This window comes from Pleurodeles waltl, chromosome 8, assembly GCF_031143425.1.
Source record: "Pleurodeles waltl isolate 20211129_DDA chromosome 8, aPleWal1.hap1.20221129, whole genome shotgun sequence".
NCBI lineage: Eukaryota > Metazoa > Chordata > Amphibia > Caudata > Salamandridae > Pleurodeles > Pleurodeles waltl.
In genome coordinates this window covers 768832033-768849737 of record NC_090447.1, presented here as the reverse complement: position 1 = coordinate 768849737, position 17705 = coordinate 768832033, and the positions used below count along the sequence as shown (strand labels likewise).

The 17705-nt window shown below is 44.9% G+C and overlaps 1 protein-coding gene across 1 annotated transcript in view; it reads right to left on the bottom strand.

The window, feature by feature from the left end:
- ADGRG2 (adhesion G protein-coupled receptor G2) overlaps positions 1-17705 on the bottom strand; it is a 904627-nt gene that overhangs the window by 176563 nt on the left and 710359 nt on the right. The window contains exon 27 of the mRNA XM_069205012.1: positions 7667-7791. Coding sequence (XP_069061113.1) covers positions 7667-7791 — 125 coding nt within the window. The remainder of the gene's footprint in view (positions 1-7666; positions 7792-17705) is intronic.

Genomic DNA, 17705 nt, shown 5'->3' with positions numbered 1-17705 from the left:
GTGGAGCATTATAAGGCTCCTTCCACAACCACAGGGGCACCTGACAGGGATGCCCATTATTGCTGCTTCTCTTCGCCCTTGTAATTGAAGCACTGGCTCAGCTAATAAGCCTCTATTGCCTGGTGTGGGGAGGTGCTGGGCAGACAGCATGGAAGACCTAATCCCCTTTTACGTAGAAGACATCCTACTATTCCTCACACACTCCCAGAGTCGTAGAGCTCTATACAATAACCTTTGTACTGCAAGTCAACCTCAACAAATCGCTGCTTGTCCCACTCTTGGTGGAGGGGTGAGGTGACCTCCTGGCCCATCCACATCCATGTATGAAACGGAGCCATCAAATACCTGGGGATGTACATTTTCAGAGCCCCAGATGAAACCCGAAACCTTAACCTTACCACTCTAATGAAACGTGTGGAGGCGGACCTCCAGCATTGAGACTCATTCCTTCTGCAATTATCAGGCAAAGTTGCCCCTTTTAAAATGATGGTCCTCCTCTGTTATCTTTATGTGTTTGAAAACTAACCCTCCCCCATTCCAAACAGCTGATTTTAGAGCCTGTCATCAGTGATTCACTCTGTGTGGTACAAGAACCTGCCATGTATCACCTACAACAAAAGACAACCTACGATGGAGGGTCAGGTATGGTGGATCTCCTTCTCTACCACAGAACAGCAGACCTATTAACCTATTAGCAAGTGGCTAATTGATGGGTGGGATGACCTGGCCTATAGGTCCAAATTTTCGCTCTTGAGTTTTGTCCAGTTGATGGGGATCTTATAGGATGACCCTCCCACACACACACACACACAATCTCACAGAGATCACTAAAAAGTAATCTTTCGATATTGGCAGGGAGCGGCAAAGGAATTGGAATGGGAGAAGACTGATGCAACAAACTCTGTTGGGGTGGGGTAGATGACATAGGCACATGGCACAACTTCAAGACTTTGTCAAGTGGGACAGGCTTGGCATCATGGTCTTGGGGGGACGTCTGGGCAGGGAGCATGATCCATTCATTCCATGAGCTAAAAACACAATTATTCCCATTCAAACATAATTCCATAAATATCTCCAACTATGACACACCATACAAACCCATAAATCTCAGCTAACAGACCTCCTAGAATATAGTTAATTACAGCCAAAGCTCTTGATGGGTGTATTGGGACGGTGGAGGCGTCTCCCAAATTTATCGCACCCTGGTGGTTAACGCCCTGGGCGAACTGCCAGCTCTGAAAAAGGAATGGGGGGCTGTGGTCGGACCAATGGAGGAGACGGACTTGACCCTGAAATGTCTGGCACCCTGGGAGATTGATATCTCATCAAGGCTCGGGCCTGTACAACTCAACCAACTGCAGGCCACATACTGGACCCCTCCATGACTTTGGCAGACAGGGCATTTGCACGACCTAGGATGCCGTTGCTGCTCCTGCCCTAATGCAGATTTTTGAGATGTGGTCTAGCAGCGCCCTCCAATCATCGCCTATTGGCTTCATATCATGACTACCCTGGCCCAACACTGGGAACCCCTATAACATTACTGGGGTTTCTTGATGAGGTGGGGGACTGCTGTGGTGACCTCTCCCTGACTGGGATGGCAACAGTGGTGACTAAATGAGACATTGCCAGGAAATGGAGATCCACAGTTTGCCAACCCTCTCCGTGAGCCGCACAAGCATGGACTGGTGTGTCAAACTTGAAGAATCTATCCATAAGGCGCGAAGGTGGTCACACAAACATGCAAAGATTTGGGGCAAGTGGACCAATTATTATGAACAGGGACAGATAGACATACTGAATGCGTAGACTTGGTGAATTTGTAAAGACCACTATGTGCATACTGTGTGGTGCTCACTGTTATGTGCTACTGCATGTTTTGTTTACACATGCAATAAAACTTAATAAAATTGTTTATAAAAAAAGAAGGTTATATTGGAACAAGAACCAGCTGAGAATCAGCTGAGAAATTTGGATTATACTGTTCACAGAGTCCTTTCTGGAGAGTGTGCATGAACGTTGCTTTCACTACAAATTGCCATTAACATAGATCCTACTTCCAGAAGTTTGGAAGATTTAGGCATGATCAGGAGGAAATTATCTAATTTTTAAAGAATTTTTCTGACACCTTGGGAACTGCTGGGGCCTCTGGAAGAAGATAATAACATTGCTACATGTTCTGGAAGTGAGATATCTGGTTTTGTCATGAACACTGTGACAGTTCCTCGTTAAGCCTTTTCTATTTTCAATCTGTGTCTTATCTCAGACTCTTAGTAGAACATGCAAACTTTTCAGACATGCTCAGAAATGTTAGTATTATGTACTCTCATTATCTAGGTTGACATATTTTATTGTTTTAATTTATGGACACTGCCATAATGTCATGGATGATTACTTAATGATCTCAATGCTCATATTGGTTTTAGTGCAATAATCAATATGTGACTCGAGATGGCACATTTATCGCCATAGTCTTGTTGTTGCTTTATTGTCTGCAAGCTCTGTCATTTTAGAAAAATAAATACATAGTAAAACTGGTATTCAGATGGTATTTGACCATGGTCAGAGAGGGACTTTGTGCTGGGACTACCTCACCAGAGGTAACGGGATTTACAGTGCCAACCAGCCTCAGTCGGAGGCAACATCATGAACAGCGAATAGAAGTGGCCTTCAGCGAGTCACTGTTATTCTTTCAGCCACAAACTAGCAGTGATAAAGAACAGATGAGTTGCTATTTCATAACTCAAAAAAAATGTGAAAAAAGGGCCTCCACCAGCTTTGTGGCCTAGGTATATCATAGAGCCCTGCCCAATCTGGCATTCACTGGCCTTGATAGTCAGGCCTTCCTATTGCAGGACCTGAAGCTCTTCAGGTAGCAGGTAGCTGAACTGAAGCCAGAATTGTCATCCAGGTAGACCACACTGACGTTGGCTAACCCAACCAGGACCCGGGTGACCAACCTTTTACAGGTGCCAGCAGCATTCTCATACCAAAGGGCATAACCCTGAACTTGAAGTGCCTCTAAGGTGTGGAGAAGGCTGACTTCTGACTTCTCCCTTTCCGCATCTGTTAGGGCAATCTGCCATTACCCTGATGTCACTCAAAGGTGCTGAGGTATGTGGCAGCCCCCTAACCTGTCAATAAGCTCATCAGTTGTGAGGATGGGGTGTGTATCAGTCTTCGTGACCGAATTGAGGCCACTGTATTTCACACAGAACTTGAGCTCCCAAGGCACTACTCCACTGGGCAGCCTTTGGTACCCGTGTCACTGGGCTCGACCAGGGACTACTAAAAGGCTCAATAACCCCCAACTCCAATATCTTGGACAGGTCATCCTTGATGCTAGCTCTCACCTTATCAGACAGCCTCTAGATATTGTTCCTAACAAGCCTGCTGCCACTCAGGTCAGTCTCATGGGTGCACCAATAGGCGAGCCCAGGCTAAGGGACAAAAGAAAGGAGAACTTCTCCAGTAACTGGTGAGAGTCAGGCTGCTGCTCTTTGGTCTGTTTGGGGGAGAAGATGGTTCCCTCTGCTGACCCGTTTTGCTCCTGGGAAGACAGGAGGTTCATGTTCCTCCTCCTCCTCACCACCGTCTGTCACCATTAGCCTAGTCACTTTTGACCTCTCAAAGTGTGGTTTGAGTCTATGGACATGCAGGCCTCTTAAAGGGTTCCTAGATATCTGAAGGCCCACCAGTAGGTGACTTCAACCTTCCTCTCTGATCTCATAAGGCACTGTCCACTGGTCCTGGAGGCCTTGGGACTCCGCAGATTCCTTGAGCCACACTTTCTGGCCAAGTTGATACCCCACTACAGTGGCATTCTGGTCATACCATTGTTTAATCATCTCCTGGTTGACCTCTATATTTTCAGTGGCCTCTTTCATGTAGTGCCTCATCTTGGTTCTGAGGGCTAGCATATAACTGTTGGAGCTTCCTGGGAGCTTTACAAGACAGAGTTCTTCTCACAGGAATCTCATATAGACGCTCAAAGAAGATGAAGCCCATTCCCTTCTGTGGTACCTCCCTTTCAGCAAACAACAGGCTTGGTAGCAGGACATCCCACTTAAACCCAGGGGCTCTATTAGGCCCATAATCATGTGTTTCAGCATCTTGTTGAACCTTTCAACAAGCCTACTGTCTGAGGGGGTATGTGGTGAGAACTTGTAAGCATACATGAAGTTGATGCCCTATCAGACACTCAAGATTGCCATCAGTGCACTGAAACAAGTGGAGTCACCATTCTCAGGGGTATGGCTTAAGGGTTCCCACAGGCACAGTCCACCAAGACCAAGAGAACCCTGTTTTGTGGGATAGTCTTGAGGTTCAACGGCCCAATGATAGCTATGCATACCCCCTCAACCATTGTTCAAACCACAGGAAAAGGCTGGAGTGGAGCCGTGTGCTTCACTTATGACTTGCCACTGGCCTGACAAGTCACACAGGCCCTGCAGAAGGCATGTGACTTGGTACTCATCTGGGGCCAATAAAAAAGTGTGATTAGGCAGAAAAGGGTTTTGGCCTGCCCTAGGTGTTCTGCCAGAGGAATATTCTGCACCAGCTCAAGTAGGTTGGCACTATAGCACTGAAGAACCAAGAACACTCTGGTTGACCTAGGCTCAGGGACCTTAGACTCACGATGCAGGAGACCGTTATCCCAGTAGATGACATGATCACCAGAGTTGTTGCCACTTTTCTGGTCCTCGGCCTGTTGCTGCAGGCCCTCAAGAATTGGGCACTCTTTCTGCTTGGGATGCCCTCCTGCATTCTGCTATCTGACCAGCTCAGACAGGCCTCCAAGGGCAGAAATATCTTCCCCTGTAGGTTCTGGGGCCTTCCCCTCAGTATCATTGTACTCCCAGACCACGGGAGCTTCTTCGGCTGGTTTCCCATATCACCCGCCCCTTCTCTATTTGGCGGGGACCTCGCCCACTGTTTAAGACTCCAGGTCCATCCGATTTTGCTCACTGGCTGCCATGGACCTTGTGGTCATAAACACCCACTCAGGCATTCCCAACATCTCAATAAGTGACCTGAGGTCCACCTCCTTTCAAATGTTATGCTCCCGGCCATTCCCCTAGCAATCAGCATACAGGCATTGTTGGAATGACAGCTATTCTTAGAGAAAAGGAGACCACACCTCACTCCAAGGGAAGCAAAGCAACAGGCTAATAGATTACCTGGTTGTCAGCTATCAGAATCTGGAGGACTACATTAGGGGCCACCTGTTCCAAAGACATCAGATGACACCTAACACCAGTCATACTGGTTTCTGTGTCTCTTGGACCCTCCACTCTCTGGCCATTAGTGGTAAGAGAGTGCCTTTATTTTTTACTATTATCAGGCATTTGAGCTTTCTCTTTCTTACTCAGGAACACTAAGATAATCTTTGCACTATTCCCCAAACTGTGACAATCTCCCTCCTTAGCATTACACTGGAAATAGCTGGGGTGGGCCAACAAGTGGGGGAGGAGGGGATCATCTTCTTGGGACTAATGGTACCTCCATTCTTTTGCCCTGACAAGAGACACTCAAATCCCAGAGACAGTAAGGCTCCTTGAATTTGTACCCATCCAAAACTCCTCCTCCTATTGTCTCATTTTGTTTTTCTTCATCCCCCTGTGTTTGCAGATGGGGTTACAGTACAGCTTTCTTGTGGTTCCCTCAGGTACCTTTGTTGACACTCTACGCTAATCCAGAGATTAGCCTCCCTCCGAAGCTCTCAGGAGCATAGCTTGGAATTAGTTAGGCGCTGGCACAACCCTGCAAAACAATTACCCAGTGTGTGCTCCTTCATCACCAAATTATAAAGCCCGTCATAATCATTCACTTTCTTGCCCTTCACCCAACCATCCTGTGCCCTACTGGAAATATGCACAAAATCTAAACGCAAATGGTGTCTCGGATTCTGGCTATCCCGGAACTTCCTTCATGGGGTCATATTTCTTCCAGTCAGTTAATTCAATGGTCAACAAGGTATCCATCGGTGGAATGACCAGGGGTTTCCACAGGCTAGCTCCCAGTTCTCTGGGACACTATGCATGCATAGGGTTCCCTGAGACTCTCTGCATACATAGGGTTTCCCCATAAACTGCAAAACACTTATGTATGACATCCCTGCCCACATTACTAGGCTCCAGGTCTTTGGCGATGTGGACTCCTTTACCTCTCTTAAGCATTTCATTATTGCCGCCACCCAACATCACTAGACTCAGAGGACCTCTTAGCCTTCTGGTCCTGCTTTCTCTAGTTTCCCTTATAGGCCACCGCAACTTTCTTTTCTTCCAGTGACAACTTTGTTTCCTCCAAAACCAGGGTTCCTGCTACTGCTGCCTTCTTCTCCACCTAGACTAGGGTAGCCAGTTTCAGCTTCAACTCCTTTCTCTACTTGTCTCTCATTCAGCTCGGATTGGGTCAAGCTGTGAGAGGACACACTGGTCCTGGCTCTGCACAGGGCAGACAATGCTTCTCCCTGGGCATGTCATTCTCAGGCACAGGAGCCTCTGAAATCTCATCTTCCTCTTCTTCCCCCATTTCCTCTACTGCCTTCTCATCCACTTTCTACTGTATGGTGGCCTGAAGAATAAATACTACATTCCAAGCTCTGAGGGAAGTGTGGTAGTCCCATTTCTTGGATTTCTTCACTAGCCTCAGCCCTCTCCTCTAACCTGTCACGCTGAGGCTACTAATGCTGCTCTGATCCACTTCCATTCTTTAAAAAATCATGGGTGCAAAACTGGAGAGAAGCAATGAAATTTATGAAAAATAAAAAAAGACCAATTAGAAAGTCAATTTTGAGGTGAAATTAAAAAGGAATGAATCGAGGAATGATTATAAAACTTATCAGGGTCAACACTCAAAGTCACTAAATTCATGTGAGGTCTACCCTGTGGTAGCTATGACAGAGAGGACGCAGGCATGGGCAACCTATTGTTTTCCTGTGGGAAGTATTCCACACCTAGTCACATGCTAATTACTGGCTGGCAGAAGTGGGAGAGCAAATGTTAATTTATCCTTCAGAAACTTCAGGCAAGGAAAAGATACATTTAGAAAAACTTGATTTTTCTCCTAATTTTTCTTAAAAATCTAACTTCTCCATAAAGATGGATTTTTAATAAAGTATAAAATAGTTGTTTAATTATTTTTCTAGATAGTCACATTCTCAAGACACCAGCATTAGGACTTTAATCCCTAGTATTGGCTTGTCACAGGGGGTAATTTATTTAGATGCCATCAATTAATGCACTGCTATCTAGTTATGGTGTTTTTTAAGGGCACAGTCTCAAAGGATGAAATAGTGATCTGCATTATGTCATTTTTGTATTGTTTCAATCGTTACAATTTCTATTAAATTGTTTTGGAATTGAATGAGTTTAATTGATTGATTTTAATGCACTTTGATGCTGCTAAATGCTTTACACACATTTTCTCTAAAGGAAGCCTATCCCTTTGAGGTGCAGCTTAAGACAGTAAGTCAAAGATCAGTCATTGCAATCTGTTATTGTTTCATTGGTATTGGGTTTCTTAACTGTGTTGGAGTTCATCTACTGGTTTCTCCCTAATTATTAATTCAGTTTCTCACACCCTCGTCAAAACCTCTCATTTATGGCACATGCAGCAGCCTTTGACATAACAGCTAAGTTAGTGCAATTACAGGTATACTTACTCAAATGCTATATATGTCACAAGAGTGATGGCAAGGAAAATTGCTGAAATTCCACAGCCTATGTAGGTGATGAATGTCAAAATCAAGACTTGTATAGGAGGAATTGTTGAATTTCTGGAGAAATCCTTTAAAATGAGAAAATCGATAATTAGGTGAATATGATACAGCTATAAGCATTTTAAATACTGGTGTAAACAAACATTGTTACTCCAATTTATACTACGATGTCATGCAAGAGCAGTAGTAGTGAAAGGGGTTTATTGAAAGTTTTAACATTTTCCTTCATGCAAGTTTACGAAATTTAAATTACGTGGACTACACATGAATTATGACAGTGCTTTTATGGCACTAAGGTGGTCATTTTGACCCTGGTGGTAAAAACTCTGCAGCGACCGCTGCCAAAAAAACATAGCTGAGGCTACCAGCCGTCCGCCCTATTATGACCACAGCTGGATTTCCGCCAGAAGGATGGCGGAAATCCAGCTGTCGCCATGCTGGCGGATGGGGGTAAGGTGGCCCTGATGCCAGCAGCAGCGCCACACCAGTAGACCGCCGCAGGCTGTATGATACAGCCTGGCGGTGTTCTGCTGGCAGACGCTGCTGATGGCAGCAGCGCCCCGTCCAGTCTCCTGCTGGACAACCCCCTCACAACAGGTAAGTCGGGTGCCCCAACAGGGGAGGAGGTGAAGGGTGTTGTGTGTGTGTGTGTGGGGGGGTGTGTATGTTTGTGAGTGCGTGAATGCTGGTGTGTGTTGCATGTTGTATGTGTGTGCATGTATGGATGTGTGAGTGCGTGTATGTTTTGTTGTGTGAATGCGTGTGTGTGGATGTGTGTGTGAATGCATGTCTGCATGCATGGATGAATGTCGGAATGAGTGTGTGAATGTGTGTGTGTGAATGAAGGAGTGTGAGAATGAATGGGGGGTTTGGGGAGGTGGAGGGGAAACCTGTGAAGAGGAAATCTGGGGAGGGGGAGGCGGTGGGGAAGACTCCTATCAGTGACAGGGAAGGAATAATGACCCCCTTAGTGTTGTACTTGTAAGAAAAATTTTAATCCTGTGCTGCTGCAAGTGCTCCATTAGGATGCTAGCTCTCGATTGCTACTCACAAGTCTAACATGTTAGTTTTAAGTAATTCAAAATATTTCCTAATAAATGGAGTATCTCCAGGTGTCAGTTACCACACTATGGGGGTCATTATGACCCCGGCGGTGAGTGATAATGTGAGCCTCTGGACATGGCTGGCACATCAGGACATCACTCTGGTGGTTTAACATCTGGTGGGCTCTCTGAACCCCACAGCAGACAAACTCAGCTGTCAATGCATAGCCGATCACAAATGGCATCTCCATCCGGAGGTGGCACAAGGTCTCTTTCAGCAGTGGGGAGAGCCTTGGTTAGATCTGTTCACCTCGGCAGAGAGCGCCCAATGTCAGATGTTTTGTGCATTGGAGTTTCCAAGGCAGCACTCACTCGGAGATGCTTTTTATCTCAAGTGGAACTCTGGCCTCCTTTACGCCTATACCACTTCTGTCCAGAGTTCTCAAGAAGATCAAGAACGACTGTGACCAAGTAATCTTGGTGGCTCCGGACAGGGCATGGAGAGTATGGTATCCAGAGCTATTGAACATGGCCACCGATCCTCCACTCAGACTGCCCCTTTGAGAGGATCTACTGTTGCATCAGCAGGGGACGGTTCTCCACCCAAACCTGTCCAATCCCCGCCTTCATGCGTGGTCGGCTATGCATCGCAGCTGAGTTTGTCTGCTGTGGCGTTCAGAGAGCCCACCAGATGTTGAACCACCAGAGTGAGGAGGGAGTAGCCCCTTCGAACGATTTGTAAAACCTACCTGTCCATAGTGATGTACTTCCAGTAAGGCAGGTGATGGCGAATCCTGCTGCCAACTGGACCAGAGTGAGGGGACGGACTAGGAGGGTTTGGAGGCTGCAGCGGGGGCAGGTGTGGACTGGGTAGACCTCTGGTTCCCTGTCCCACAACCACGTGGGATTGTGCGTCCCCGGTCACGCAGAGGCTGAACAGCATGGGTGGCACGGTAGCTGAGAAAGGGACGTGACAGGGGGCCCCTTCTGTGGCCTCAAAAGGGGCGAAAGGCAGACTGCTGGGACGAGGGGCAGTGGAAAGGCTGAGGGACCGAGCCGTAGTAATTTCACAGGACCTGAAGCACAGACAGTTCCTGTGACCATAGTTCCAGTTGTTTTATTGTATGTTTCAGGTGACATTGGAAGTAATACCCAGAAAACAAATCCTGTATCTCCAGGGATGTAATCATGTGATGTGCAGAGATAAATTGATTCAAATAATTCAGAAATGGAGAGAATAGCTTTGTATGTTCCAAATTTTGACCACTACACGAATTGCAGATTCTAACCAGGTGTTAAATCAAGCAGGACCGACCAATAGTTGATGTGAGATGTCGGCAGAGGACTCCACTTCCATGTATGCCCGCACTAGATCAGATTATGAATGTACATTGCAGTACCTACAAAGTATGACCCAGAGAAGCAATACTAGTTTGCAAGGGTTTTTGGCGCAGGAGTTAACTGAATGGTTAGACACTCTGAGTCAAAGAGGAACAACGGGTACAACAAGTAGTAGTTTCAGAACTGAAGAGACCCCAAAGAGAGACAGAACAGTGACTGTGCCCCGATTAAATCTAGAAGTAAATGAGTTAATTGAGGGTACACTTGAGCTGGAACGATTGGATACATAAAATGAAGACGAATTGCACTTCATGTGCAAAAATGTTACACAACATGCAGGACAGACTTATGACAAATTAGTAGAACTTGCTGAAAAATATGACGTGGATTTTAAAAAAAAGTCAAAGCTCTTAAGAAGAAGTTAGAGGTTAGAGTTTAGTACCAAAGACATTGCAAACATGAGATCACATGGCATGAATATGCATATAAACATGGGGAGCATTAGATAAATGGGAAGGTAGATGGCCAAAGAAAAGAGACCAAAAGAAAGCAAACCAGAATTTGTCTCCAGCTAGAGCAAATTAAGCTAATCGTAGTATCAAAATGCTGCAAATGATGGAGATTCCAGGTTGAGGTTGTGTACATGTCCTGTAGAGATTTGTGAAACTTTCAAAATGCCTGTGGGAAGATTTGAAAACTTTATTTGACATTGTGGTTCCAGTCGATTTATGGGTTGAGTGGCCAACTCATGAAACACTGAGAGATCCAGTTAGAGGTGCACCATCTGAGGAGGTGATGAAAAGGTATTATAAAGTGACTGAATGTCTGGAAAACAAAGATTCCCCAAAAGATGTTGATTGACAGGACAGCACAGGAAACAAAGGAGTCAATTTATGCCTATTATGAGAGATTGTTGCAAGCATTCAAACATCATAGTGGTTCGGAAGTTATTGAGCCGAAAGACATGAGTCATTTTGTGTTTAGATTCACGAAAGGACTGAAACACGAGATTGGAAACATGATTCAGCAGCATTTGATTTGTTGGCAGAATAAACCAATTGATAAAGTACTACAGCACACAAGGTATTGCAGTAGTAAAATTGAATTAAAGCAGAAAAAGTGGAAAGAGAAATTGATAGTGATTAAATCTGCTCAGACAGGACTTTAGAGCCTGCAGAGGATGGTGAACACTATTAGTGGAATGCAAGGTGTGCAACAGTATGTTAACAACTTGCTTCAGTTTAGAGGTAGAGGACGCAGTGTTCGGATAGATAGGAGTGGTAATGTGATGTGTCAATGAAGAAAATGCAGCCATGTCATGCGTGCTGCAAATTGGGGCACTGGAAGCTGGAGTGTCTGTATAATAATGTGAATAATTTGGTGCAGAATAGTGGTGTTGCTCATCTTTTGTGAGTAGTCTAGTTAAAATTCAGAGAATCAAAAGACGCCGAAACCAAAATGTAGCTGTTACTACATGATTACAACAAAAGCAGGTTCCCCCATCAAAAGATGCAGGTTGACCGGCAGATTCAATCCCCTCAGCAAATGCAGATTCCACAAGCCACAATGACACATCAGCAAGTGATGGTTCCTCAGCAAAACATTAATCAGAGAGCAAATGCAAATGTAAATCAGTTGGTAACACAATTTCCCTTAATTGATTTGAGTGAAGAGGAGTTTTCAGAAACATATAACAATGACAGTTCCAATTATGAGGAATGCATGTTAACTGCATCCTTAGAGGTAGATCAATATGGTTCCTTTGTAAATGCCAATATTATGGGACACAATGTTTCATTTCTGGTTGACACTGGAGGAACACGTTCCACTGTCAGAAGCCAAGAAGTACCAAATGTGCCCTTGTCAGGAAAAACAATTCATTTGATAGGTGTAGCAAATCAGCAGTTAACTAACCCAATTACAGAACATATCCCAGTCAAAATAGGGTCATTTGAGGACCGAAACCAATTTGTGGTTTGCGATTCAAGTCCTTTTAGCTTGTTAGGGCCTGATCTATTATGAAAGCTAAATTGTTCGATTAGCTGCACCCACATGGGAATTGCAATTCAGACAAATGTGATGATGAAATGCTCAGTAAAACTGAAGAAATACACCCTCTCATTTCATTGCTCCCATTGATGACAGTTAAGGATTTACCCGAGGAATTGTAAGAAACAGTTATGGCAAGAGTTTGGGTTTTTTCAGGAAAAGATAAGGGACTCATAAGAAGAGATGAACCAGTTAAAATCATAGTGAAGCCTTATAATATGACCCCAGAAGTAATTGCTTGAAGAGCTCCCATATTTGAAATTTCATTGAACAAGGTGTTGTGAAAAAGATCCTAGGAAGTTCATGCAATTCCTCTATTTTAGGACTGTGGAAGCCCAATGGAAAATGCCACATAGTTCAGGATTTGAGGAAGGTGAATGGGATTGTTGTTTCATGTTGTTCTGTGGTACCGAATCCTGCAGTGATTTTGTTCCAGATTCCTTATGAGGCAGAGTGGTTTTCTGTCATTGACTTGTGTCAGGCATTTTTCTTCATTCTGCTCCATGAAGAAAGGCAATGTTTATTTGCATTTAAATTTGGAAGCCGTGTTTTATCATGGTGTCGTACGCCTCGAGGGTATATGGAGTCACCATCGATTTTTAATCAGATTTTGAAAAATAATTTGGAGTCCCTTAAAATGCCTTTTCACTAAGTTTTGGTGCAGTACATTGATGATTTAATGGTTGCATCAAACACACGTGAAGCCTGTAGAAGAGATACAATTGCCCTATTAAATTACCTAGGTGAAAATGGTCATAATGTTTCCCCACAAAACTGCAGTACTGTCAAAAAGTGGTGAAATACTCAGTTCACCACATAGAGAAAAATGAAAGGAAAATGTCCAAAGACTGAATTTCAGTGACCATGCAAATGATCCACCAGTAACACAGAGAGATGTCAGAATGTTTCTGAGAATGGTCGGCTGTTTTGGCCAGTGGATTTTGAAGTTTTCACTTTTGTCCAAGCCATTTTTGAAATTGACACACAATGAGGTGTCTGATTCAGTACCATTTGATAAAACATGCATGAAAGCGTTCTCTGTGCTGAAAGGAAGCCTCTGACGAGTTCCAGCTCTGGGAATGCCTGGCTAAAACAAATGTTTTTCGCTGCTTTGTTGTGAAACAGACAGTTGTGTGCTTTCAGGTTTGTTGCAGTTACGCGGAGGTGTCAGCAGACTAGTGGCAAATACTTCTGCCACACTTGATTCTGTAGCTGCTGTATTTCCCAGCTGTTTAAAATCTGCTGTACTACAGGTGTCAGTATTGACCAGTGCAAAAGCATTGTCATGGGCTACCTCTTGAACACTTGGTGCCCCATTCTGTCTAAGTCCCTTTGTCTCGAACCAAGACCCAATACCTAACCGATGCTTGTTTGATCCATTATGAACAAGTTATTTTGGGATCTCCAAACGTGAATATAAAGAGGTGGCAAACAGTGAATCCTGGAACGCCTTTACCCAGTACTGTTGAAAATGTAAATGATCGTGAAGATGAAGTGGAGCATGACTGTCTCAAAGTGATTGAACTGTGCACCAATCCAAGACCTGATATTCAAGATGCCCCACTACACTAAATGACAATGTCATGTTTGTTGCTGGCTCCTGTTTAAGAGAGACTGATGGAACTCAGAGAGCTGGTTATGCAGTTTGCACATTCTCAGGAGTAATAGAAGCTTCATGGCTTTAACCCCTTAGCTGCTGGGCCTTCCCCCCCCAGTCCTGAGCCCTTTTTTGGCTATTTGGGGTAGTTCGCGCTTAGGGCTTCATAACTTTTTGTCCACATAAGCTAACCACGCCAAATTTGCGTCCTTTTTTTCCAACATCCTAGGGATTCTAATGGTACCCGGAGTTGGTGGTTTCCCCTGGAGGAGACCAAGAAAATAGCCAAAATACAGTGAAAATTTAGTTTTTTCCAAATAAATGGGAAAAAAGGGCTGCCGAAGAAGGCTTGTGGTTTTTTCCCTGAAAATGCCATCAACAAAGGGTTTCTGGTGCTGAAATCACTATCTTCCCACCTTTCAGGAACGGGCAGACTTGAATCAGAAAACCAAATTTTTCAACACAAATTTGGCATTTTACTGGGACATACCCCATTTCTACTATATTTGGTGCTTTCAGCCTCCTTCCAGTTAGTGACAGGAATGGGTGTGAAACCAATGCTGGATCCCGGAATGCTAAACATTTCTGAAAACTAGACAAAATTCTGAATTCAGCAAGGGGTCATTTGTGTAGATCCTACAAGGTTTTCCTACAGAAAATAACAGCTGAAATAAAAAAATATTGAAATTGAGCTGAAAACAACAGCCATTTTTCTTTATGTTTTACTCTGTAACTTTTTCCTGCGATGTCAGATTTCTGAAAGCAATATACCGTTTTGTCTGCTGGACTCTTCTGGCTGCGGGGATATAAAGGGCTTGTAGGTTCATCAAGAACCCTAGGTACCCAGAGCCAATAAATGAGCTGCACCCTGCAGTTGGTTTTCATTCTATACTGGGTATACAGCAATTCCTTTGCTGAAATATGAAGAGTGAAAAAGAGGTATCAAGAAAACCTTTGCATTTCCAAAATGGGATCAAGATAAGGTTTTGAGGAGCAGTGGTTATTTGCACATCGCTGAATTCCGAGGTGCCCATACTAGCATGTGAATTGCAGGGCATTTCTCAAATAGACATCTTTTTTACACACTCTCTTATATTTGGAAGGAAAAAATGTAGAGAAAGATAAGGGGCAATAACACTTGTTTTGCTATTCTGTGTTCCCCCAAGTCTCCCGATAAAAATGATACCTCACTTGTGTGGGTAGGCCTAGTGCCCGCGACAGGAAATGCCCCAAAACACAACATGGACACATCCTATTTTTTTTATAGAAAACACAGCTGTTTTTTCCAAAGGGCCTACCTGTAGATTTTGGCCTCTAGCTCAGCCGGCACATAGGGAAACCTACCAAACCTGTGCATTTCTGAAAACTAGAGACCTAGGGGAATCCAAGGAGGGGTGACTTGAGGGGCTCGGACCAGGTTCTGTTACCCAGAATCCTTTGCAAACCTCAAAAAGTGGCTAAAAAAACAAGTTTTCCTCACATTTCGGTGACAGAAAGTTCTGGAATCTGAGAGGAGCCACAAATTTCCTTCCACCTGGCGTTCCCCCAAGTCTCCCGATAAAAATGATACCTCACTTGTGTGGGTAGGCCTAGCGCCCGCGACAGGAAATGCCCCAAAGCGCAACGTGGACACATCCAAATTTTTGGAAGAAAACAGAGGTGTTTTTTGAGAAGTGCCTACCTGTAGATTTTGGCCTCTAGCTCAGCCGGCACCTAGGGAAACCTACCAAACCTGTGCATTTCTGAAAACTAGAGACCTAGGGCAATCCAAGGAGGGGTGACTCGCGGGGCTCGGACCAGGTTCTGTTACCCAGAATCCTTTGCAAACCTCAAAAAGTGGCTAAAAAAACAAGTTTTCCTCACATTTCGGTGACAGAAAGTTCTGGAATCTGAGAGGAGCCACAAATTTTCTTCCACCCGGCGTTCCCCCAAGTCTCCCGATAAAAATGATACCTCACTTGTGTGGGTAGGCCTAGCGCCCGCGACAGGAAACGCCCCAAAGCGCAACGTGGACACATCCAAATTTTTGGAAGAAAACAGAGGTGTTTTTTGAGAAGTGCCTACCTGTAGATTTTGGCCTCTAGCTCAGCCGGCACATAGGGAAACCTACCAAACCTGTGCATTTCTGAAAACTAGAGACCTAGGGGAATCCAAGGAGGGGTGACTTGCGGGGCTCGGACCAGGTTCTGTTACCCAGAATCCTTTGCAAACCTCAAAAAGTGGCCAAAAAAACAAGTTTTCCTCACATTTCGGTGACAGAAAGTTCTGGAATCTGAGAGGAGCCACAAATTTCCTTCCACCCGGCGTTCCCCTAAGTCTCCCAATAAAAATGATACCTCACTTGTGTGGGTAGGCCTAACGCCCGCGACAGGAAATGCCCCAAAACAGAACGTGGACACATCACATTTTTTCATAGAAAACAGTGCCTACCTGTGGATTTTGGCCTCTAGCTCAGCCGGCACCTGGGGAAACCTAGCAAACCAGCACATTTTTGAAAACTAGAAACCCAGGGGAATCCAAGATGAGGTGACTTGTGGGGCTCGGACCAGGTTCTGTTACCCAGAATCCTTTGCAAATCTCAAAATGTGGCTAAAATACCACGTTTTCCACACATTTCGGTGACAGAAAGTTCTGGAATCTGAGGGGAGCCCCAAATTTCCTTCCACCCAGCGTTCCCCCAAGTCTCCCGATAAATATGATACCTCACTTGTGTGGTTAGGCCTGGTGCCTGCGACAGGAATAGATCACACAACGGTCAATGTTGGTCCTTACGTGAGGCAGCTGTTGACCCTGGGGTGATCCATTCCTGACACAGGCACTAGGTGTAGGCACTCAAGTGGGGTAGTGTTTTTATCAGGACAGATGAGGAGTCACTGGGTGGTAGGAATGTTGTGGATCCCAGCATATTCCTGTAGTTTGTGTGACAGAAATGCGAGAAAAATAGAGTTTTTTTTCAACATTTCAGCTTTGCAGGGTATTCTGGGTAAGAAAACTTTGGGGAATCCACACAAGTCACACCTCTGTGGACTCCCCCGAATGTCTAGTTTCCAGAAATGTTTGGGTTTAGTGTGTTTCTCTATATGGCCGCCGAATCCAGGACCAAAAACACAGGTGCCTGCCTTACAAAACCAGTTTGTTTTGCCATAGACAATTTTGATGTCTCCACAATATGATTTGGGTGGTGGAATTTGGGGCTGAACTAAATTGGTGAGCTCCCAAGAGAGCACTCTCTCTCTGCTTGCCGCCGCATTCACCTGCTCTCTGGGTTGGCCTAACCCACTATTACCCAGTTGCACGAACAGCTTGCGAAGGGACAGCAGGACTGTCCTCATCACCTCCCTCATAATGTACTGGAAGAGGAGTTTTCGAATGGGACTCCTCTGACTGAAAAATCACTCCCAGAGTCTGCGCCATTGTCCTATCCCTCAGATGCTGTCTCAGTATCTGATGTCTCAGTCTCTGATCCTATGTCAGAGCGGTCCTCTATAACCCGAGTGCAGGCAGCAGTCATCCATCAAGATGCCATCTCTGCTATTGGCTAAACTGTTGCTCTAAAACACTAGCCTACGTAGACAGTCACAAAATCGATGGTGTGTGTGAGATACGTGCAACAGTAGAGGCCACCTTACCTGCGCTTCTTCCCTCAATCAGCACGTACTTTCAAGACACTCAAAAAACACCTTGTCACATACCATTCGTCACAGTCTTTAGCACCTCCTGCGCCCAGTCCAACAATCATTATTGGTGCTCCCACTCCCTCCTCCTCGGATTCCCTCATTACCACCCAGCAAAAGTGCCCTTCATCTCTCCATAGACTTTACTAATGTACTCAGCTATTTACATAAAATACAGATGTGCTCTTTGCAGTAGGCATATAAACCTTCTGCGCTTCTTTATGGCACTAAAACTGCCACTAGACAAATCGGACCCTTTTCCCCCCAGGGAAACCACA